The 26,389-nt window shown below is 40.1% G+C and overlaps 1 protein-coding gene across 1 annotated transcript in view; it reads left to right on the top strand.

The window, feature by feature from the left end:
• The window catches only part of Fshr (follicle stimulating hormone receptor), a 192,048-nt gene that overhangs the window by 86,851 nt on the left and 78,808 nt on the right, over positions 1 to 26,389 (top strand). Inside the window, exon 2 of the mRNA XM_041630181.1 lies at positions 5,410 to 5,481. Within this exon, the coding sequence (XP_041486115.1) occupies positions 5,410 to 5,481 (72 nt within the window). The remainder of the gene's footprint in view (positions 1 to 5,409; positions 5,482 to 26,389) is intronic.

Raw genomic sequence — 26,389 nt, forward strand, 5'->3', positions numbered from 1 at the left:
TTTTTGTTTACTCTCTGAAGGCTAACTTAAACTTTGCAGTGTGTTTTAAAGTTATTCTGTTAGTCTCATGTTCCTTATTCCTAAAATGAAAACTTATCAACAATAATGTTTTTATATTCGCTCTTTACTTAGGAGAAATCTGCCCATGCTTTTGAAATTAGTTGAATATAATTAGAGTAACAAAACCATAATGAATTATCAGAAATTGTTGATTAAAATAAACTTGGTATATTAATACATTTTACAGTGTTAGCATTTCAACTGTCTTCAATAAACATTCAAGCAAACATAATTGCCTCTAATAAATGTCATTAATGATAGAATTATGAAAGTATTTTAATTGTATGTGTATGGGTGTTTGGCCTTCATATATGTCTGTATACCACATATGTGCATAGTTCCTGCAGAGGCCAGAAGAGGGCATCAGATTCCCTGGAACTGGAGTTATAGATGGTTGTGAACCATCATTTGCATGCTGAAAATTAAACCAAATTCCCTGGAACAGCAACCAGTGCCCTTAACTACTGGATCATTTCTTCAGCCTAGAATTACGAGATCTTTAAACCACTACACTAAACTGTAAATATTACAAAAATAATTTCTTGCTCATTCTAAAAATAAGCAGAGCAAATCTTAACTTTACAGCTATAAAATGGAAAGTTTATGTAATGATTAAACTTTATGAATACAGATGCCTTTTGACTCACCATGAATAAATCCATTAAATCAGTTGATAATATTGAAATTTAAAATTTTATTTGAGGAGGTAGGGAAGATCTTGGAGGAGTTGGGAGAGGGGGAACCATAATTAAATATATTTTATGAAAAGGATCTATATTCAGTTAAAAACAATTGCATTCTCAGACTTAACTTACCAAACATTACAGCCTAGCCTGACCTGTCTTAAACACACCCAGAACACTTAAACTGCCCTGTGGTTGGACAACACCATTTAATACAAAGCCTATTTAATGACAAATTGATGAATATTTAATGTAATTTATTGAATACGTATATCCAGAAAAACAGTGACAACACATAATAGTTGGGCATCTGTACCCATGTACCAAATCAACCTTGGACCAGAAAGATTTTTTAATACTAATGTCACGTTCCTCAAACCTACAGTATTTACATTGTGTTAGATACCATAAGTAATTAGAGATAAGTAGTATATAGAAAAGCATATATAAGCTAGATATGCATATATATATATATATATATATTATATGAAGTACTTACTTGAGTATTCACGGCTTTTGCTATCCTCAATGATGTGAGCTAGTCTAAAAACAACCCTCAAATAATACCCAAGAACAAGCACCCACTGTAAAATGTTTGTTGTTTCCTTTCCTTCCCTCATGGCTATGGCTCATTTTGGTGGCTCACAATGGTAGCCAGGAAAAGACCAAAATTTAAAATTAGAATTACAGCATCTCCTGAAAGCATATTGCCTTTACATCATCATAAAAAGTCAAAATTTATATGTCAAACTGTTCTCGCTCAAGGACTGTTTATCAAGCTGTAGTGTCTCCTGGGTGTTTCATCTTCCCAAAACTTGCCAGTCTCTTGTTTCAGCAATTATATTGATACTCATTGACAGTCTTTTGTTTCCTCAACTGTATTACTAATAATTAGTTTTCTCTTTACTGCAATCAAATTCCTGAAAAGGGAAGAAGAGCTTGCTCATCTTACAGTTTGAAGGGATAGTCCACTGTGGTTGTTTGAACGAGAATGGCCCCCATACTTGGTCCAGGAAGAGGCACCATTTGAAAAGATTAGGAGGTGTGCCCTTGTTGGAGGAAGTGTATCATTGGGGGTAGGCTCTGAGTTTTTCAAAAAGCCCCTTCCAAACCCAGGGTCCCTCTCTTCCTGCTGCCCGTGGATGCAGATATGGAACTGCCAGCTGCTTCTCCAGGAACATGTTCCCATACAGACCAGCAGACTCCCCACCACGATGATAATGGACTAAGCTTCTGAAACTTTAAATAAGCTCCAATTAAATGTTTTCTTTTCTAAGAGGAGGTATGCTTGTGATGTCTTCACAGCAGTGAACCCTGACTAAGACATCAGCTAAGGTGTCAGTGGCTCATGAAGTGGCATGATCCTGAGGCAGCTTGTTGCCTTGTGTTCATGGCAAGGAATCCAGCCGATCAAGTCTAGTGCTCAGCTTGCTTGCTACTTTTTACTCAGTCTGGGACCCCAGGCAATTAAAAGATTGCACCAACATTTAAATAAAGGATTTCTAACCACAATTAACACCTTAGAAACTCGCTCACTGACACATGCAAAGGATCTTCTACATGATTCTAGATCCTGTCAAGCTGACAATCAATACCAATAATCACGCCAATGTTTCTTGTCATACTGCTTTTGGGTTTCACTTTAAATTCTATCCAGGAATAGAATGAGGAAACACTGCCTTATGGTTTTTCTCTTTCAACAGTTCAATCCATCTTCTGCTGGTTTCTTCTGACAGAAGCTTAGCTCATTAATATTCTGTCTTTCTGTCCCTTCTAATACTATAATACTTTAAAGCTGAAAGCTGTGTATGAGTAAAAGCTTAACTACTTTTATATTCTATTTTCTTATATTACCCCAAATCTTCTTATGATTGTAATTTCTTCTTTGTGTGATTTAAAGGAGTGCTAATATTTTGTGTTGATTTTCCATATGGGTGTATGTGTGCTGAGGTAAAGGAGTAGATTATCTTTTACTGTTTTCTAAGTGACTGAGCAATTGCATTCTTGCCAAGAAAGTTCTTTATTTTCACACTAATTTGCTCTGTGACTTAGTTCAGGGTCAATATCTTTTACTATTGCTTATTGACTTGGTGGGTTTTCTGACTATTATGAATTCCTACCTAGTCAATGAAGGGTACTAATTTTTAGACTCCACAGTGTGTGTATGCATATGAGTGTCTGTCTTCCTACTGAATTAAGTTTTCCTATTATCTAAAGGAATTATCTAGCTAAAAGTTTTTAGTCTTTAATTAAATTTATCCTTTTGTCTTTATTTTACCCTCATATTTGAATGGTAATTTTCTAGTCACATAATTCTCAATTAACAATTGCTTTTCTCTAATAGTTTTGAAGATATTCTTACAAATTTTTCTAATTCTTTCCCTTTGAAGATTTTTGTCTTTTTCTCTCTTTTTGCTTTAAAAATGTTTTCTCTTATAGATCCATAGTTTTTATTCTCAGATATCTAGCAATGAAATTTGGTTTCTTTTTGTAGGATAGCTTGGGTTTTCTGAATCTGAGGATTTATAGCTTTCCACAAATTATGGAGTATTTCCTGGGTGCTATTTCAATGAAAATTGACTAGCCTGTATTTTCTGTTCATTTCTTTCTGGGATGCATATAAGATAAGGGGGAAAGAATGACTATAAGAGCGAGGGTTGAGGGGAAGGGAGAGGAGAAAAGGGAGGGAGAGGAGAAGAGGTTGGCAGAGACTTTTCATTTACCCTCTGTTACCTGGCAGACCAGTTTGGCATCCATATACAAATTCCTTGGTTACCAAATCTGGAAATCAAACTCATTCTCCCCTCCCTCTTCAGATTCTGATTTGAACTCAAACTGGCTTAGAATAACATCTGGGATTCAGTTTCTTACTTTGGGCTTTTGACAATTTTTTGACACTTTTGTACAAGCACAGCCATACATGTTAAAGTGATATCTGTTATGATTTATTTAAGACTTCTGGAAAAAATGAAAATTGTTTTTTTTTGAAAACTGCTTTCAAGTGTAAAAGCACATAAAAATATGTTCAGAACTGAGAGTGTAAAATCCAGTGTGACCCTACATAGCTTACATTCCAAATGACTATTCGACTATATAGAAGTTCATTGAGATGTATAGTCTTTGGGTCTGTTGTGTGAGTTGCTTTTTGTTTTGTTTTTCAAGTTTTTAATAATAAATTTTATAGACTTTTTAAAAATCTTAATTGTTTTAATAACCTTGAACAACCTAATACAGGCGTGGTCCTTGAAACTTTTAGAAAAGAAGCCTGTTACTAGAGCTACAGAAGTGGTAGGAAACAGGAGAATTGGTCTCTCCCATGGCTTCTCATCACGGAGCAGGAGCATGCAATAGCCAAGCTCAAACAACAGGAGAGAAAAGGCCTGCATGCCCACAGTGTAGCTCAGAACATCTGAAACTCCAGGCCGACTTTAAGCATGCAAGGCAGCTTGTGCTTGAAGCATTTCCTAAACATCCCTTGCTTTGCTCTCCCGTCAGGCACCGGTGTTGTAAAAACCCATTCAGAGAGAACTGTGATGTGCCAGGTCTAGGTGACAACTCGGAAAACAGTCTCTGCCCCCGTGGAGCTCTCACGCCTCTCAAGGGGAAGAGACAATTATGTGAAAAGGCAGGAAAGAAAGAAAAATGTACAACATGCCAGAAGGATCATGAGGAAAATTTTAAGCAGGGAAGTGGGCCAGGGGACATGTCAGGGGGTGTTGTCATTTTACATAGAGAGGTCAGAAAAAACCCAGCTGAGAAGGTGAATTTTGAGAGAATAGAAGGTGAGAGGCAAGTCAGGAGGCTGTCTGTGGGCATGATAGGAGGATGAACCTGAAAATGTTACTTAGCGCATGCATTGCAAACTCTTACTATTAATTAAGCTGTTTAGCAAACTTTGAAGCAAACACGAGGTTAAAGGAGCTAGAGAACAGAGAGCTGGAAGCTCCTGTGAGGTTCGGAATGCCACTGTTAGCAATTTGTATTTTCCCTGAGTCAGGAGAGGAGCAGGACCCTATGGGAGTTGTTTTGTCACAAGGGTGAGACAGACATTTTAAACAAAAGAGATGTCAGAAAACCAGAAGTGGCTGCAGCAAAGAGAGGATTTCATGAACAGGGAAAACAGTGACATACTTGTATATGGATGGTGAAATTCAGCAGAGGGCGGACATACAAGCATGAGATGTATGAAAGAGGCAGGGAGATTTGCTGGGGTGTTTTCCTGGAGGAGAGGGAAATGGTGGAGTATGGGTGGGAGGGACTCTTCTTGGGCATGATGCTGGACAGCTCACCCATGGTACCAGGAGGACTGGCAGCAGGTGCGCTCACTGCAGTGAACATGTGAGAACAGTCAAAACTTTTCTCCTGATTCCCCTTTCCCCTGATGAATGGGATGGAAGGTCAGCTCAGTATGAGTGGAGGACAATGTGTAGAAGGGTCTCATGACTGACGGGCTCCAACCCTTGCTCATCTCTGCTATTCAGTGTTTCTTGAAACAGAGCCTGGACAAGTGCTTTTCTGTGAGGAAGGGAACAATGGGAAACAATCTGAAGCCTTATTCTCATGGCAGGCATCCCATGTGTGTTTGTGTTACCTGATGGAATTCATCAAGCACTCAATTGTTTATGATCCGGTGGATTATAATGCTTTATACCCACTCTCTTTTCAGGAGGTTTGTGCTCACCAAGCTTCGAGTCATCCCAAAAGGATCGTTTTCTGGATTTGAGGACCTAGAGAAAATGTAGGTATCTGATGTTGCTGTGTGAATGCCCCAGGTGGGCCATGGGTGGTGACCTTGTGCCATGTCTAACATGATTTTCTATACATGTGTCCATCCTTTTCAATGACTCCTTATCTGTAGATTCAACAAAGCGTGGGTTGAACATATTTGGGAGAAAATATTCTGATGTGTGTATGTATGTGTATAATTCTTATTATTGTTATTCTATAACTGATATAATAATACAACTATTTATGCAGGTTTGCATTGCATTATGTATTTCAAGTAAGCTAAAATTGATTTATGTTGCAGTATGCATGACTATGTGGGAAGATTATGCATGTTATATATAAGCCCTATAGTGATGTATGTAAGTCCTGAGCACCTATAGATCTGGTGGTTAAGAACACATCCTAGAACCTCTATTCCTTGGGAAGAACTGCATTTAAAAGTCACTGGGTATTCCAAAAATCTTTTGCATGCCTTCCCTTTTCCTTTCTTATCATACTTCTTACCAATGGTGGTTAGAAACAATTGCTAATATTCCATCACTCTTGTGTGGTTTTGCAAAATGATTTACTTTCCAGGGCCCATAGATTAGATAACTCATAAAAGAAATCATTTTTTTTTTCTGTTTACAGCCTTTCTCTTTTAAAGACATCCTCCTACTAGCACTGGTTAGCTTTGAATCAACAGCAAGGGCTAACGTCTCTGTCCTTATCATTTAGACTTCTGGTTTCTGAGTCATATGCACAATAAATAGTCACTGATTCACAAACATGTGTAAGTATTGAGAACATTTGCAGGACTGGCCACGAAGTCTCCTTTGCTGTAGCAAACACTGACTTTTATTGATGTAGTTAAACATAGAGTAGACTCCAAATGGAATTTTCTCAAGGCGGGGTGCAAGAGTAAACCCAGAGTGAATCCTCTCACACCACAAGTAATATGCCCTTCCTTTGAAGGCCTTTGGCTTCCTTGGAGGATTTTAGAAGGGAGACATGCTCTCCGCAATGACACAGCCAGGATTCAATACTTACATGTCAGTAGGTACAGTTAGAGATGTACTGAGTTTTCAGAAAAGGAAATATTTTTATGGCAATAAGGTGAAAGCTACCCTCCAGCTCATGTGTTTCTCCTGGAAGCTGTAGGATTTTCCCACCTACTTGGTCCCCCCACTTTAAGACAATTTCTTACTGATGTCCAGGGGAGAGAGAACATGATCTATTCACAAATGGAACACAAAGTAGGGAGGAAAGCCCCATGCTTTCATAATTAAACCATCTGCTTGCAAGACAGTGGCCAGAGTCCTGGTTAATTGCTAGCTTCTGTAAAACTGACTATGTAATCTTGAGGTTTCCTTTAAGGCCTTTGCTTCCTCATTCTGTATTTGAGAAAGAGAACTTCATTGTCATGTTAGTTGAGAGCTCAGTTTAAAATGTTCTGTCTTCCAATGTTCTCAGCTGGTAAAGATATTCAACACAAGGACAGGCATTCATCTTAATAGAGCTTACCACGAAAGTCATAGAGTTTGCGAGATTTGTTCCTTGGTAGACTAGCCAATGCCTGGCCAATGATGTGACATATACTAGATGACTAGAAGCACTCCTGGATCCCCCAAACATCCTACCACTCGCGTAGATAAAAAATAATGACTATCAAAAATAACCCACCTCATAAAATTTTATCTGGCAAATATGGCTGGCCCCTCACAGGACATTCAGCATCAACGAGACCATTGTATGGTTAAAGAGCTGGCCAAAGCGAGCTGACATAACAATAATACAAGGAATGAGGAAGCTGGTTCAGTAACAGTGTCGCCACACAGCATCTGTTGCCTCTTGTCTTTATAAGTTAGCTGAGTCAATTGCAATGAGGTATAAAGTGCAATTACTCTTGGCGTTGAACTCTTCTCACCTCTATCTCGCAGGTCTCAGGAAGCCACCTGCTCCTGTAGTCCCCAGGATCACCATCCCCACACTGTCTCACATCCTGTTTTGTCACGGCTAAGTTCTCATCTCCTTCCTATGACCATCCTTTTCACCTAAAGTAAAAGTCTTTATTTTTTAACCTACTTCCTACATTTAATAAATACTGGCTTCATCTCCAGTATCTCCCTCTCCGTAAATCTCTTTAATTCATTCTGCATATGACCATGTTTCTCTCCTATCCTTACTGAAAGGAGAAAAGGGAAACACTTTCTCCTAAATGTTCCCTTCCGCCATGCATTTACCTCTGTTTTCACCATGAATACCACTGAAAGAATACCCTCTCCTACCCTCCTTCCTCCCTCTCATTCAGTCACCTCTTCACCTGCACTCACTTGTGATTTGGCTACAGATTCTTCAAAGCTGTCTAATTATCAAAGTTCTCAAGCAACAACTAATATTGCCAGATCTAATGACTTTGGGAGAGGATGGGGAAAGTCATGATTGCAGCAGTCTTCGTTTGGTACCTGGCACATGGTGAAGTCCTCAGCGAAAGTTAAGTACAATAATTATTGTGAGGAGGATGCTAATCAGAAACTCCTGCTATCCTTCAGCTCTCAGTTCTCCTCCAGAAGTCTTCCCCAACCACACAGAGACACTGCTCTTCTTCATGGCGGAACTAATTTTTTTTTTTTTGCAGACTTTGTTTACCCGCGTATCAGAGTTTCTACTATGTCACGCACCCCTGCAGCAGAGTGGATTGTTTTGTTTGTAGGTCTTTTCTTCCTCACACTAAGTACATGTGGTTGAAGGAGACATTTCCAGCTCTGGAGATGAGCTCATAACTTAGGTGGCAGGCAGTTTGAACACCACGTCTCTTAGCTTCAGTGACTGCTAGAGGAGTGCTTCTGTAATCTGGGCAAGTCATAAATCTTGAGGCTTTCATGGAATTGAGCAATGAAAAAGTCAGATCTTTTTTTAGGAATAGAATGCCACAAAGAAGTGAAGACAGACAATTGTCACCATCTATCCACTATGAGTATTGATGAGGATAAAACTCACATAATAGAAGGAAAGACTCAGAGAGAGCCCAAGTCCTAGAGACACTAGAACTTGAATAAAGTTGTTTCTAAAGCTGTTCTTTCTCTCTGAACATAGAGTTAAATGAACCATTAAATCCCCTTCTTTTCCTTAAGCCAGTTGAGAGTTTATTTTCTTCTGCCTCTCAGAACAGAAAAGAGTCTAACAAATGTTCACAGCACAGGTTTTGCACATAACTTCTCATGTAGTTTTTATCTTGGACTGTATTTTAATTATGACCATATAATTACCAGTGTCTGCATAGACTCTCATGCTTATCTACCTATAGATTCCTTTTGTTGGGAGTTTGTTTGTTCATCCTGGCCATCCAGAACTGAAATAGCCACACAGATACTGTATTAATCAAATCACTGCTTGGCCCATTAGTTCTAGCTTCTTATTGGATATTCCAAAGTAGAATGTGCTTTGTGTTCATGGACTTAACTAGATTGCCCAGATTCTGAGATTGCACATCTTTATTTCCCTCACCCCCATGCTGTATAAGCATCCAACTATCAACCAAGTATATAAGTGTTAACGATACCTCTTTATTCATAATGTTGTCTAGCACCTTAACTTCCCATTCTGTATCCATAACACTGATGGACTTGCATCTCTTCCTCCTTACAATTACAAAAGATTCATGCTTTTTTCTATCAAAAAAGAAAGGAGAGTTGAGTATACATCCTAACCCTCGCAGATGAGTCTTCCTGGTTCATTAACCCAGTTCTGTTTTTGTGAAAAGTTAGCAGGAGAGTCTTCTGGGTAAAACAAAGCTTCCCCATTAACGATGACAGAGCCACTGTTCACATTCTAGCCTTCATCAGCATCCTTATCTCAAGCCTCCCAACTCTTCTTTGCTTTGGGACTTGCTGGGAGTAAATGGAAATCATTAAACTCTCTGCAATGTGAAGTGGCTTTGCAAAGTACACTGTAAACTGTTTACATTGTCTTTAATTACTTTGGAGCCATATGTCAGCTTGGTATAAAGTGTGAAGATTGTACTGAATAAAGTGGGGGGAGTAGGTGACAATGTGGTGATTTATGGTAACCAGAAAAATTATGTATGGAAATGAGTACAATTTAAAAACACATCTACGTGTTATTATAACACAGGAGGGGGGGAGAAAAGCCAGTTTATAACAAAATATGTTTGAAAATAGGAGCATGATGAATATGTAAATGAGACCAATCAACATCAGCTGAGATATGGTATATGCAGATGAGACGGCAGTGAGCCAAAAAGTAAAATAGCTCCCAAACCATAAATATGAACCATATAAAATTCATTTGAAATATTCATGATAACATAAGGACAAGAAATATAATCAAGTGATTTATTTGCATATAAAAACAAGCACACTGGCCTGACACCATAGCCTCTACGGCCAGATCACAGAGGGAAAAGTTGGTTTAACAGAGGGAATTTAGAGTGAGCACAGGTGCCCAGACACTAGACAAAGTCGAAGCTCCTCTTGATTCTCAGTCCTTGGGGCTCACTCTGGACAGAAGAAAAGAAAGGAAACAAGTCAGGAAACTACAGCAGTAAGGGCAACTGAGTTCTGTTGCTTTGCCCTCTTGACACTTCCTTACAAGGGTTCTTGAGGCCCTTCCTAGTCCAGCCCTTTACGCTTCTTACAATTAATGAAGAAAGGCCTTAGGTCCTGTTTGCTGAAATTAGCAAGAAAGAGGCAATGTCAAATCCATAGGTGTCTGTGGAAAATGGGAGGCCAGTATGGACTTGGTAGATTCCAGATGGGGAAAGAAGTTCAGTGCCTCTAAGATACTGGTCGCATTTTACCATCACCATCCCATGGGCCTTTGGAAAACCACATATCTGAATATTTGGGAATGTTTTTAATTCCACTTTCTATGATAGATACAAACAGTAGCTCTTTTCATGCTTCCGTAATGATGTTAATGTACCTCTAGAATAGTTATAGCCATATAATAAATTCTAATTAAAAATTAAAAAGAGATATATTGTATTGGCAAACACTATTGTATATATTTTACTACATTCAGGAAGGTGCACACAAGCCATGTACACATGTGTGTGGCCCAGTGGCTTAAACACATGAGGTTGTCAGGTTGAATGGCAAATACCCTTACTCAACCAACCATATCATAAGCACTGCAACTGTCATTTTACAGAATTACTCTATAAAGTTAGAGAACTCAGGGGAATCAAAGGCTATTGAAACTTTATTTGGTGTCATGTGAAACTTACTAGTGGAGAGGGCTTCTGTTCCTGAACATCTGGACCCTCAGAAACCGAGTCCCAAGTGGTTTTGTGCTGAATGAGCTTCAGAGCAAAGGAAGCCTATCCTTGGAGTGCTCCTCTTTCCAGCTCTACTGCACCAATTCACTTCCACTAAGAGTTATGTAGCTCTAAGAATTCGTAGGCTGAGACTTGCCTAGTAAGTTGCAAATGAACGTAGCAGTTGGGAAAAATAAGAGTGGGATCCATTAAGTTGTCATTACTAAGTCAGGTTAAGAAGAGTTAGTGTGCAGAAAATGGGTCCTATGTCATTTCTGTTCTTTGTATATGTTCTGAAAATAAGTATCTTCTTTGTATTTATTGCTTCGAATGAGAATGCAGATGCTCTTTTCTTGCCACCTTTCCTGTTCTTGTGGTCTAGAATTTCCCATAAGTCTCTTTGCCTTCAACTGTTTCTAAAAGGGTCCTTAAAATTGACCTCTATAGTATCTAACAACTGCCAAGTTCAGGAAGGTAATAATTTATTAACTCTATATTCCTATCCAGGGGATTTTGCTCATTTGCTTTGCTTTTATTTCTTTTATATATTGGCAAAAGAACAAACAAATCTGAAAGGAAAATGGGGTTCCTAAATTTTGAAGACAATCCCAATTACTGCATTACTACTCTCCACACCCCAGTCACTTACACTTCACCCAAGAAGCCTGAGTGGGAAGTCCTGGGATGGGAAGGATTTTAAGGGGGAAAGGTTGGGGAAGGGTGGACTGTGAAGCTTTCGGTAGCCCAGGGAAAGCTCTGTTTCCCGTAATCACATCTTCCACCTGCGATCTCCCATCTCCATGCCATGTCATTCTCCAACACATTCATCATTCACTCTGGCTCCTTCTTGGCATCACATTCAGCAGCTAAGTGGAGAGACTTGACAGATACTACTCAAGGCATTTTTAGCTTGCCAGAAAGCACAGTTATCTTCCATTTTGTAATCAACAGCTGAGACATCTCTAGCTTTTAAGATTTCTGCATCAGCACACTTTGCCCTTCTGACCTTTCTTGGTAAAGGTGGGCTCTGCGAGAGGCCTCAGAACAGCACTCACAGATGTACAAGATAAACTGTCCTCCTTTTCTTCCCTGTCAGGACTCGAAGTTTGTATCTACCCAGAGAAGGTACAGTTAAGGCAGCATGATACTCAGGTTACTAATATCCTCATGACTCTGCTCTGGAGACTCTTGCTAGTTATGTTTTAATAGGATAGTATTAAAATAAAGAAGATGTGATCTAAAGGCAAGCTAAATCAATGCACAAACTATTTATTTTTATTTCCTCATTTGGTCCATGCCCATCCCAACTGCATCCATCTGGGACATTTATGTGACTTAATAAGATGCTCTAGACAGCCAAAGACTCACATGGACTCTGGGCTTACTCACCTGTCCCCTCTTCAGCAAACAAACTGACTGAGTCTAACACTTCATAATCTCCCTTGCAGGACTCAGATTCACCCTGGGCAGCCCACACAGACACCAAATGACCAGGGATGTGTTTTTACAGCTCAGTCCATTTCAGAATTTAAATAGCCATGGAAAGAAATGCACAAGGATGAGAGATAAATGCCAGAGGAGAGCGTATGTGAATGCAGTGGAAGTCAGCCATCCCAGGGGCTCCGAAGATCTAAAGAGTCTGTGCATAGCAACGTTCGACGTCAAATGCTTTGCAAACATGTAATTTGTACATGAACATGTGGGTTCTTTGCTAAATTAAAAGTGCAGCAAATGCAAGGTAAGAGGAATGATATCACATATGCTCCATTGTCTTAGTGGTGTCTCATTCCAATCATGCGTGCTTCTATGTTTTGCTCTCCCCAAATTTCTCAAAAGAAGCTATTATGGGGCAGGGCTCAGTGGAATTAGAATAACAGGCAGTTTGGCAATTTGTCGTCTTTAACATCTCGGTTCCTTTTTCAACCTTACAGAGCTATATGCGCGCACACACACACACACACACACACACACACACACACAAACATGTACACATTTTAGTTTGGTTTGGTTATAAGAAGAAAACCACTTTAGAGCTTACAATTCTTATCCCAAAAATTTCTCTAGCTATACTAAAATATGATCAATATATTTAAAATGTACATGTATGAAGTGATACTACATTATATAATTTAAAACTAATATTAGATACACTTTGAATAATTATCACAATCAAACTCATTGCATAAGTCAGATTCTCCATTGTTTTTCTTCTTAATTTTTCTCTCTTGGCGAAGAAAACAATCTAAAGAACTTAATGACCTTGAAATCCTAAGAGGCTCCTCGCAAATTCCTCAAAGATAATTGTCCTTTAGAATAAGAATAAAAAGAAAAAAGGGGAAGAACATAGCAACTCGGAAAGACTAAATTACTAGTTGCAGTATCTTCATCCATGTGATACAACGTTTCTAGATGGACCATCCACCCATACAAAAACTTACATATGGGGAAATGGTGCTTTTCCCATAATCATGTTGATAATGCTTTCCTGACTCACTCCATTAGAAAGGACAGAGGGGACATCCAGTTGCCTGTTGTCAGTCTTCACATGGTTGTTTTAAAATGTAGTCTCATCCCTTTCCTTAAATCTCCTTCCTTCTTGCTTTGTTTGACATATAAAACTCAGTGAAATCAAGTGCAATGTAACTCTTTAATTTGGTAAAACAAGCATTTGGCTTAGGAGGGTAAGGTAGTGTACTGAATGCAGTCCCAAGCCCTATAACAAATGCACGCCCAGCACAGAGAGTAAGCCTCACACTAACTCCATGGAAGGAAGGTCAATTCAGAGATCACTGGTTGAGACTTTCTGAAGGAAGGAGATTTATAGACTCCAGTCAAATGCCCAAGACAAGTACAGAAAGATGGACGACACCAGTTAATACATCAAGTGATTCATCAGGGTTCACGGAATGAATGATTGCAACTTCCGTCACTCCCTATTTGTCTGTGAGGATGAGGCTTATAAGGAGCATCTTCAGGCTGCAGGCACCTGCCTCTGATTAATGCATCTACTGTGTGTTTGCTCTGTTCTACTTGTGAGCAATTCTAGGAGAAGCCATGCATACCAAGAGAAGAATAATCCATCCATAAAGCAATAATTCAATAAAATCCCCATAGACCCCAAAATGAAGTCAGTACATTAGAGAGTTATTAGACGAGGCTGATGTGCCGACCACTGCTGCCTCCTATGGGCAATGTGTAGTCTCTGATATCCAGGAGTCACCCCACAGCTGAACAACAACAACAACATAAAAAACAATTTGTTGGCTCATGTTTTCAGAAGACTACAGGAATCACTTTGCATACATTATCTTATTTAGCTAGAGCAACCCTACTATCACTCCAATTCACTTTTATAGAGAGAAGGTTGAACTTGAAGAGATTATATGCCTTTCCCAGCATCGTGTATTTGAAAAATGGTGAGACCAAAATTAGGGCCCAGGTGTTCTTATTAAAAAGTTCATGCAGTGATGGTAGCTACCTGAGACATTACCAAGTGTAGAGAAGGCAACCCTTGGTATAGAAAGATGGAGAGAAGTCGGATGTATATAAACTCAAACTTACACAGTTCTCCATTTGATTTGTAGTGACAGCTGCGACACTGCTGGGTTGTCGTCTTGCTTCACTTACTCCTCTTGCTCTTATCAATGCCTTAGCTTCCCACACCAACCCATTAACAGAGGCTGAGATAAGTGATTGTGTGGTTTGCTCAGCATTGAGCATGCTCTTGGAAAAGATGGTTGTATGATCCAAACCATGACTAATCCAATGCTTCAGTAAATACATCCATTATTAAAAATTGGCCCAACTTGACAGGAATCAGGGAGGACTTTGAGGCAGGCAGATGCCCAGAGCTCACTGATCAATCATTCTAGTCAGTCAGTGAGCCCCATGTTTAGTGAGGGCCTCTGTATTAGAAATAGGGTAGAGAGGAACACTGACCTCTAACCTTCATACATACACACACAGGTACACACACATACACACACACACACACACACACACACACACACACACACCAATTTGAGCTGTCAATGTGTTTTAAAAGAAAATTTCTTAAGCCAACAAAATTTATTGAGTTTGTCATTTCTTTCCTCTACTTCTCTCAACCTCTTGACCCTCTCTTAAAATTAACATTCTACTGTTATGTAGACTCAACCAAAACATTTTGATCAAGACATAATACTTCATCTTGAAAAAACAGTCAGTTAGTGTGAGGATCTTATGTAACCCAATCTAGCCTCAGAGTTGCTATGCAGACAAGATTGGCCTTGATTCATGGATCCTCCTATCTTTGTTTTCCAAGTACTGAATGCTAGGTATGTGCTACCATGTCCAGGAAAGAATTCATCTAGTTAACCTCAGTGAGTACTTCATGAGCTCCTGCTTAGTGGCTCCTACCATGAGACACATCAAATGTTAATGAGCATTCCAACTACTGGGCTCCAAGTACTATAAAAAAAAAAAAAGCTGGTTAAAGAGGCCTGGATGGAAAGTAAGAGTCAATAGAAACCAGCAGAACCCAATGCTTCTGGTCCGGGAGTAGTAAACAACAGTGAATAACAAGGCCCACCAAATACTAGTCCCATGCTAAAAAAAAAAGTGTGGTGTGCCATGAAAGGAACAGAGCACTCCATTCCAGGGTAGTTGATAAAACATACACAAAATAGTAAGAAACCAAGCACCAAATGTATGTAAAAGTATGCACCTCTTGTTATCAGTTCAATGACACATTATAGGGGAAAAGTGTGAATATTATTTTTTCCAATGTCAGATAATATTTATTAGTTGAAGCAGGCCTGAGTGTCTAGTCTTACTAGTCACTTATAAAAGTGCCTTGCTATTTTTAAAAGGCACTCTGTTGGTGCTCCAGGAATAGCTGTGCACCAAAAACTTTGATGTGCATTCATCTCTTTCCAGAGCCTGCCACTGTATGAACATCTGAGCACACTGACCAAAGCACTCCTTGTTGTTGGATATCTGTAGCTTAGGCAAGAATGGAGACTGAATACATCACTTGTGTCCTTGAAGTCTGGGGTGTGCAGAAGTCAGAGGGAAAGTGCAAGCCGGGGTAGCACCATAAGGTTTCTTCAGGGAAATGCGGCTAGAATTGTGAGTGAGCTTAGTTTGGAAGGGGCACACCATGGGAAAGCATTCAGGTTGCTGGGAAGAAACAAAGAGATCTTATTCATTCCTCCCTGTGAAGCCAAGGCCCAGTGACAGTCCTGCAACAAAGCCCCAAGGGAACCCAGAGCGGAGTGAACATTGCTGGTCCATGGGCGTTCTTAAGGAGGAATGTGCAGAGCTAATCACCGGCCTGAGATTCCATTTCATGCCCTTCCTCCACAAGCCATTCATCACGTTTATAGCAGCAACAGTTCATTACCATGTTCCTGTTTTGCACATTCTTGAACAAGGTTATGGCTCCAATTTTAAATGTGGTATATAAAATGAATGAGGGGAGGTGGGAGGGTGAGAGGGTTCCTGGAGGGAACAGTAATAAACAGAATAGGTGTTCCTTGCCAATTGGAAATGTGAGTTTCCCCCGCCTATTTACGACTTTATATAATCAGAAAGAACAGCACATCACTTATATTCTCAGATCCATTCCTATTAGTGGCTCCTAAGCTGTTTTTATGAATCTACCTACCTACTCATTTCTCAACCATTGTTCCATACTAAGAGCTAAAAGAAAAGGTAGGATTTGCTTCTAAGGAAGTTTATAACATACTTGCAGAAATTAGAACTTGGGTAAAACAACACCCTGGACTCTGAAAGTTGCTGTCCATATACCAGGTGCTAAATCACTTGAGTTAGAGACATAAGAGGACCTCTGCAGCAAACATAGGATTTCTACAACCAAAGAGGAGTGGGGAACCTATTCTTTGCAGCAGATACTGATGAAACAGATTCAAAGTTATAATAGGAGTTTGGAGTCTTCCTCAATATATAATCTCAGTGTAAATTGCATAGCAAAATCAAGACAAGTAAAAAGGTGATTTTAATTTTCTTCTACCTCTGGCTCTGTAGACAATTTACTGTGTACTTGACAAATTCTCACACTGCTTCTCATTGTAACCATATGTTGAAAGAGTAAATCATGTCTTGGGGGGCTTAGCACAGTCACTCTTGATTCTAAGAAGTAGTTCTTTCTAGCAAGAGTGAGTTTCTTCAATGCCCCTTTACTAGGATAGGAGTGAAGTCAGAAATGCAAAATTGTACTCCAGCCCATAAAACAATGACAGCAATTTTTCCACTTTCCACTAGAGACAGCTAAATGAATGCCCACTGTTCTCGTCTGCTTTCCTGAGATAGAACGATTTGGTTTCCCAAGTTTTCTGAGATCTACCATGTTCCTTCCTTTTTCATAAGTCAGTGTCAGACATGGGAAATAAGTAGTCTGGTCAGTGAGTTCATGGCTGCTGTAACACCATGGCTGGTCTCTGCCTCTTGGCAGTCCTCTACTTAAACAATTCACAAGGCAGGTTTTGAGTGAATTGAATATGCCACAACCAGCGGCCTTCCTCATTAACTCTGTCTCCCTGGTTCTAACCTTATCCCGCCCCTGGAGCATAGAAATGACCAGCTTTACAGACACATTCGGCCCTTTCAAGCTTTATATGTCACACTGAAAGCCGTGGAAAAAGGAAATCTCTGCAACTCTGTTCACTAATGTGTGCTTAAAAGCAGAACTGGATCCTTTGAATGACTTCAAAGATGCAGCAATGCAAACATGTTGAGGTTTCATGGTGATCAAGCAGGGGAAAGACTATAAATGCAGTCAAGTTTTTAGCTTATTATCAAAGACATTGGTAGATTTTCAAATTCCTCTTCTCTGACCTGAGACTTATTACATGGTCCAGATGAACCAGTTATGAGGTCATTATAGTTCTTTGTTCTTGTTTTATCTTGTCTATTCAACCCTCCAGATGTCCCCAGGCCCCCTTGACATCTAGTCTGGCTTTATTCTTGTTCCTAAGAAGGTTAGGGGCAAGGATAACTGACCACCTTTGAGCCCCTGCTTCAAAATTCCAGAGCCAGTTCACTGAGCCAAAAACTGTACAGATAGTATTTCAAAAGCACCAGCTGTGAACTGCACTAGCAGCTGTGATAGGGAGGAATGCACATTTGCCATATCTATGTCCCTTAAAATATCCCCAAGGTGAATGACTATGTGCTCCATAGTCAGGGAAGCACTTTGGGCTGCCCTCTTGCTTTCTTCTTGTGATTTTCCTTTGGTCCCAAGCTGAGATGGAAAGTTCCTTCTAGGACGGAAGGAATTGGCCTTTGGTTCTCAGACAAGGGAATGAGTTCAAAGAAACAATGCATCACTTAGTCTAATCCTTCTCAGACTGCATTCCCATTCTTTGTTTTAAGGTTTCTAGGTCATTCCATTGTGAAGTCTGCCAATGACACTTCTCTTGTGCTTCCTTGGAATAATTTAGAAATATTAAAATAAAATACCCCGGGGCCATCAATCAAACAACACTATCTGAAAGGAATATAGGAGCTCAGTTCTGCCCTACCTAATTATAATTTCAATTTTCTAGTATAATTCATGGTTTCCTCCTGGCAGGAGGAGCTCCTGACATGTCACCCTCAGAAGCTGGATGAAGCAAAAAATGTCGTCTCTCTTCAGACACAGCAAAGGCGTGCTCACTGTAGTGTGTAAACATTTTATACTAAGTGAATTCCATTCATATCCATCCTTGTCACAAATGAGAACCAACAAAACACTCAAATACATATTCACAGTGTGCTTCCCAAATGCACTGTAGGAGAAAAAAAAAACAGTTAAAGCACAGGGAACAGATCCATTTCATTTAATTAGAGCTTCAGAGAAGCCCAAAGAAAAAGATGAGTGTTTCCTTAAGTGTTCTATTTCTACTCCTGTGAATTTGTCCAACATCATCAGGTGGTTTGAAATGAAGTGATGCCAAGGGCAAAGACTGCAGACAGAGAAAAACCCTGATTGGCTGAGGTACTGATATCACAGACAGAGGAAAACACTGATTGGCCAAAGTACTGCCATCATGGAGAGAGGGAAAAACTGATTGACTGAGGTACTGCCATCACAGACAGAGGAAAACACTGATTGGTTGAGGTACTGCCATCACAGACAGAGGAAAACACAGATTGGCTGTGGTACTGCCCTCACGGACAGAGGGACAGGAACCAGGTTCTGCTGTTATGAATTTTGGACAGGCACACACATTCCCTTTACTGTATCATCGGGTGAGATTCACTGCCCTGCCTTCATCAGGGCTGGAGCCTGGTTTAATGACCTCTGAGGAAGGCCCACTTGGCTCTCAGCTCAGGGTGCTCACCTTCGATTTTGATTCTCCTATCTTATTTCAGTCCTTGGCTACCATTTCTTCTCAATCCAACCATCCAACTGCTTACTGGGACTCTTCTGGATATTCTGCCTGCTGCCCATGAGAGTCCTCAAAGCCCCACATACAATGCCATTCCCTTTATCAGCTCATTTCTGTTCTTATGCCCTCTGCACTGCAGTGTACCTCCACTCATAAAAACATAGCTATTTGTATGCATTTCTGCCTCCCACATACATCTTTTGCTATAGAGATATTACTGACCAAAATAGACGCAGAGCCTTGCCCTCGTGGGATCAAGGCAGTGGGAAAAAAGAAACAAATGATAAGGCTTTGTTTAAAAAATATTCAAGGACCTCCAAGGTAACAGGCCTGAGCCAGTAACCTCCACGGAAGGAGGCATGAGGCAGCAACCTTCACAGAAGCAGGTACAAGGGAGCAACAGCTGAGGGAGCAGGCCTGAGCCAGAGACATCTGTGAGACTGGACACAACACTGAGGGAGCATGTCCAAGGCAGGGACATCTGTGGGAACAGACTTGAGCCAGCGACCTTCACCCAACCTCAACCTGAGCAGGTCCAAGCCAGGGACCTCCGCAAGGACAGATTTGGGCCAGTGACCTCTGCCAGAAGAGGCCTGAGGCAATGACCTCCACAGGAGCAGGACTGAGCCAGCAACCTCCACCATAAGAGACCTGACCCAGTAACTTCTGCCAGAGCAGGCCTAAACCAGTGACCTCTGCCAGAGCAGGCCCAAGGCAGAAACCTCAGAAGTAGCAACCCCAAACAAGCAACCTCCATGGGAACAGGCCCCTATGACACCCAGTATTGCAGAGCTACAGAAGGGGCGCTGAGCGACCTCCAGGAACACCAGTGATCTTTGGGGACACCGGTGACCTCCAGGGTTACTGGAACCATGGCCATAACTGCACCACGAAGAGCAACCATCTGAGCCTTGGATCCACTGGCACCTGGAAGATTGATCACCAGAGACATAGCCCCAACAACACCAATCAGAGGAAAAGATAGGTAGACAAGGTAAGAGCACACTCGACACCACAAAGAGCAAATCGAAACCAACAAAAACTAGTGGGCCTACAAGAGCAAGACTTGAACAACCAAATATAGATGAAACAGAAGAAAATGACCTAAAAAATAACTTTATAAGAATGTCTGAGTCCCTTAAACAGGAAATGAAAATGATCACACAAAGAAATGGAGGGAAAAAAAATTGGAAGAAATCAACTCATCCCTTAAAGAAAACCAAGAAAAAGCAATCAAACAGATGAAATGAAAATCAAAATAGAGACAATAAAGAAAACAAACTGAGGGATTTATAGAAACAGGAATTATAAGAAAATGATCAGGAACCACATGCAAGCATAAACTGCAGAATACAAGAGATGGAAAAGAGAATCTCAAGCACTGAAGATAAAATAGAGGAAATAGACTTATTTGTCAAAAAAAAAACATTAAATCTAACAAAAGCTTAACACAAAATATCCAGGAAATATGGAACGCCATGAAAAGACCAAACCTAAGAATAATGGGAATAAAATAAGGAGAAAAAGTCCAACTCAAAAGCTCAGAAAATATATTCAAAATATATATAAAGTTATAGAAGACAACTTTTCCAACCTAAAGAAAGATACGCATATAAAGATACAAGAAGCATACAGAACACCAAACAAACTAGATCAAAAAAAGTTCCCTCACTGCATAATAATCAAAACACTAAACATAAAGAATAAAGAAAGAATATTGAGAGCTGCAAACGAAAAAGGCCAAGTACTATATAAAGGCAGACCTATCAGAATTAGACTAAATTCTCAATGCAGACAATGAAAGCCAGAAGGTCCTGATCAAGCATTATACAGACATTAAGAGACGACAGATGCCAGCCCAGACTACTAAACCCATTAAAACTTTCAATCACAATAGATGGACAAAACAAGATATTCCATGACAGAACTAGATTTAACCAATACCTAGTCTCAAACCAGGCCCTACACAAATTACTAGAAGGAAAACTCCAACATTTTGTGGCTACATCCATATAAACACAGATAATAGATGGTCTTACTGCAGCAAATCCCAAAGAAGGGGGAAACGCATGCAATAACATGACCAACAATGAAGACTAAAAGAACAGGAGGTAGCAATAACTTGTCATTAATATTCCTTAAAGTAAAATGGACTCAACTCACCTAGAGAAAAATACAGGGTAACAGATTAGATATAAAACCAGAATTAATTCTTCACAGACCTCAAAAGAATAATACTCAAATTCATATGGAAAAGCAATATAAAAATAAAAACCCAGGATAGCCAAAACAATCATGTAGAAAAAAGGAACTTCTGGAAGCATCACAATCCCTCACTTCAAACTCTACTACAGAGCTACAGTACTGAAAACAGCCTGGTATTGGCATAAAAACAGACAGGAAGACCAATGGAACCAAGCTGAAGACCCAGATACCAACTCAAACACCTACAAACAGATGATTTTCAACAAAAAGCAAAAAAAAAATATAAAATAGAAAAAGTCTGATAACATAAGAATGAGAAGACCCTGGACCTTTTCAAACACTGACGAGAACACAAGAATGAGAAAGACCCTTTAAAGCCCCCTACAAGGATGAAGAAATACTGACCATATGTATTTATGCAATGCTACTTGCAACAAAATAGCCTGAATGTGCCATTCTTGGTCTGTGAAAATGTTTAAACTTGGTTTTGTATTTGTGATTAGGACAGAGGCAATGTGTAAAAGAAACATAAATTTGTAAGCAATGAAAAGCATCTATCATCCAGCACTTACACTTTGACACACATACATTGCATACATACATGCATTCACACAATGCACACATGTATAACATACATACACACACGTATATACATACAGTAAATCTTCTCTTTGCAATGCTTTAAATGTCATTAGAAAGCCTCTAGTTCTCGAGATGGCTTAGAAAGCCATCTACGTAGTTCTTAGCTCTCACGGTGCACCATTTCAATGGAACCTCAAATTAACCATTAGGGTCATTAATTTTTACTAAAGCAGTAAGACACTTTATAATGTGTCAGCTCTGATCTTCATTTGCAATTCTCCATGTTTCTTTTGTTTAGGACTTCAACTCTATCTTGCTCTTAAGTTCCTGCGAATTGTTATTAGACCTGTGCTTGAACATCTTATTAATTAAATCAGAATTCAATTCAGTTAACTTTAGGTCAATTCAATTCAGATCACCTCAGTTTGGATTACTGTTATTTACCAAAGATTTTGATTCTTAAATTCAACTTTTCCTTCTGAGTTCAATTTCTTCATGCTAAACAGATATCCTTTAGCTACGATTTCAGGTAAGGTCTTGATGTAGACAAACCAAGATAGAATTTAGCTGGAAACTCTATTTTTGAGCTAACTTTCATAGTTCCAGAAAATACTATGATGGCTGTTGGAGGAGTAAAGGCATCAGTGGTCTTGCCCAGCTGTCAGTCCTACAATCTATCTTTAAGAGGTGACTAACCTGCCAAGTAAGATGGGCCTACTTGTACCACTACTCTCTGGTTAAATGTGAGATCTATTTCACAAGAGAGAATACATGCCTGCCATAGCAGAGCAGATCACAACCTGAGGAGAAAACCAAATAGCAGTGTTTAGATAAATTTATGTAGCATTGATCCGTCTTCTTTTTTTTTTTTTTTGCGAAAAGAAGAAAAAAAAACACATAAACAAAAAACAAGTTTCCACCTCCTCCCAGCCTCCCATTTCGCTTCCCCTCCTCCCACCCTTCTCCCCCTCCTCCCACCCTTCTCCCCCTCCTCCCACCCTTCTCCCCCTTCCCCCACTCCTCTCCCCCTCCCTCTCCAGTCCACAGAGCAGTCCGGGTTCCCTGCCCTGTGTTAAGTCCTAGGTCCTCCCCCCTCCGTCCATATCTAGGAAGGTGAACATCCAAACTGGCTAGGCTCCCACAAAGCCAGCACATTAAGTAGGATCAAAATCCCCTGCCATTGTCCTTGGTGTCTCATCAGCCCTCATTGTTCGCCATGTTCAGAGAGTCCGGTTTTATCCCATGCTTTTTCGGTCACAGTTCAGCTGGCCTTGGTGAGCTCCCCGTAGATCAGCTCCACTGTCTCAGTGGGTGGATGCACGCCTCGTGGTCCCGAATTCTTTGCTCATGTTCTCCCTCCTTCTGCTCCTCCTTGGGACCTTGGGAGCTCAGTCCAGTGCTCCTGTGTGGGTCTCTGTCTCTATCTCTATCCATCACCAGATGAAGATTCTATGATGATATGCAAGATATTCGTCAGTATTGCTCTAGGGTAGGGTCATTTCAGGTTCCCAATCCTCAGCTGCCCAAGGAACTAACTGGGAACCTCATCTTGGGCACTTGGGAGCCCCTCTAGGGTCCAGTCTCTTGCCCACCCTAAACTGGCTCCCTTAACTAAGAATTGTGGTTCCGTGCTCCCCTATCCACCTTTCCTTTATCCCACTTCTCCTGTTTCCCCAGGTCCCCCCTCCTTCCCTTCTACCTTTTCTCTCCCCATCTCCCCTTACCCCCATCCCACCCCACCCCCAAGATCCCATTTTCTCCCCGGAAATTTGGTCTACTTCCCTTAGCCAAGAGGATAACTATATGTTTTTCCTTGGGTTCACCTTCTTACTTAGCTTCTTTAGGTTCACCTGTTGTAGACTCCGTGGTCCTTATTTATGGCTAGAAACCAATTATGAGTGAGTACATCCCATATTCATCTTTTTGGGTCTGGGACACCTCACTCAGGATAGTGTTTTCTATTTCCATCCATTTGCATGCAAAATTCGAGAAGTCATTGTTTTTTACCGCAGCGTAGTACTCTAGCGTGTATATATTCCATACTTTCTTCATCCATTCTTCCATTGAAGGGCATCTAGGTTGTTTCCAGGTTCTGGCTATTACAAATAATACTGCTATGAACATAGTTGAACAAATGCTTTTGTCAAATGATAGAGCATCTCTTGGGTATATTCCCAAGAGTGATATTGCTGGGTCCAGGGGTAAGTTGATCCCGAATTTCCTGAGAAACCGAAACACTGACTTCCACAGTGGTTACACAAGATTGCATTCCCACCAGCAATGGATGAGGGTACCCATTCCTCCACAGCCTCTCCAGCAAAGGTTATCCTTGGTGTTTTTGACTTTAGCCATTCTGACAGGAGTAAGATGATATCTCAAAGTTGTTTTGATTTGCATTTCCCTGATTGCTAAGGAAGTTGAGCACGACCTTAAGTGTCTTTTGGCCATTTGAACTTCTTCTGTTGAGAATTCTCTGTTCAATTCAGTGCCCCAATTTTTAATTGGGTTAATTAGCATTTTAAAGTCTAGTTTCTTGAGTTCTCTATATATTTTGGAGATCAGACCTTTGTCTGTTGTGGGGTTGGTGAAGATCTTCTCCCAGTCAGTAGGTTGCCTTTGTGTCTTAGTGACCCTGTCCTTTGCTTTACAGAAGCTTCTCAGTATAAGTAGGTCCCATTTATTCAATGTTGCCCTTAATGTCTGTGCTGCTGGGGTTATACATAGGAAGCGATCTCCTGTGCCCATCTGTTGTAGGGTATTTCCCACTTTCTCTTCTATCAGGTTCAGTGTGTTCGGGCTGATATTGAGGTCTTTAATCCATTTGGACTTGAGTTTTGTGCACGGTGAGAGATATGGGTCTATTTTCATTCTTCTACAGGTTGACATCCAGTTGTGCCAGCACCATTTGTTGAAGATGCTTTCTTTCTTCCATTGTATACTTTTAGCTCCTTTATCGAAAATGAGGTGTTCATAGGTTTGTGGGATAAAATCCGGGTCTTCTATACGATTCCATTGGTCGACTTCTCTGTTTTTATGCCAGTACCACACTGTTTTCATTACTGTAGCTCTGTAATAGAGTTTGAAGTCAGGGATGGTAATGCCTCCAGAAGATCCTTTATTGTGTAGGATTGTTTTGGCTATCCTGGGTTTTTTGTTTTTCCATATAAAGTTGATTATTGTCCTCTCCAGATCTGTGAAGAATTTTGATGGGATCTTGATGGGGATTGCATTGAATCTATAAATTGCCTTTGGTAGAATTGCCATTTTTACTATGTTGATCCTCCCAATCCAAGAGCAAGGGAGGTCCATCCATTTTTTGGTATCCTCTTCAATTTCTTTCTTCAATGCCTTAAAGTTCTTGTCAAATAGATCTTTCACTTCCTTGGTTAGATTTACCCCAAGATATTTTATGCTGTTTGTTTCTATCGTGAATGGTGAAGCTTCTCTGATTTCCCTCTCTGCTTCCATATCCTTTGTGTATAGGAGGGCGACTGATTTTTTGGAGTTGATCTTGTATCCTGCCACATTACTAAAGCTGTTTATCAGCTGTATAAGTTCTTTGGTGGAGTTTTGGGGGTCGCTTATGTACACTATCATATCATCTGCAAATAACGAAAGTTTAACTTCTTCCTCTCCAATTCGAATCCCCTTGATCCCATTATGTTGTCTTATTGCTATTGCTAGAATTTCAAGCACTATATTGAAGAGGTCTGGCGAGAGTGGACAGCCTTGCCGTGTTCCTGAGTTAAGTGGGATGGCTTTGAGTTTCTCTCCGTTTAATTTGATGTTAGCTGTCGGCTTGCTGTATATAGCTTTTACTATATTTAGGTATGACCCTTGTATCCCTAATCTCTCTAAGACTTTTAACATAAATGGATGTTGAATTTTGTCAAATGCTTTTTCAGCATCTAATGAAATGATCATATGGTTTTTTTCTTTCAGTTTATTTATATGCTGGATTACATTGATAGATTTTCATATGTTGAACCAGCCCTGCATCTCAGGAATGAAGCCTACTTGATCATAATGGATAATTATTCAGATGTGTTCTTGGATTCGATTTGCCAGTATTTTGTTGAGGATTTTTGCGTCGATATTCATGAGTGAGATTGGCCTGTAGTTCTCTTTCCTGGTTGAGTCTTTGAGTGGTTTTGGTATCAGAGTAATTGTGGCTTCATAAAAGGAATTTGGTAATGACCCTTCTGTTTCTATATTGTGGAATACATTAAGGAGTATAGGTATTAGGTCTTCTTGGAAGTTCTGGTAGAATTCTGCATTGAAACCATCTGGTCCTGGGCTTTTTTTGGTAGGGAGGTTTTTGATAACAGCTTCTAATTCTTCGCGACTGACAGGTCTGTTTAGATTGTTCACCTGGTCCTGGTTTAGTTTTGGTAAATGGTATTTATCTAAAAAAGCGTCCATTTCTTTTACATTTTCCAGTTTTGTGGCATACAGGCTTTTGTAGTAAGATCTAATGACTCTCTGAATTTCCTCTCTGTCTG

Source organism: Microtus oregoni, unplaced genomic scaffold (genome assembly GCF_018167655.1).
Source record: "Microtus oregoni isolate MIOR12 unplaced genomic scaffold, Mior012 000034F_ref0000314, whole genome shotgun sequence".
NCBI lineage: Eukaryota > Metazoa > Chordata > Mammalia > Rodentia > Cricetidae > Microtus > Microtus oregoni.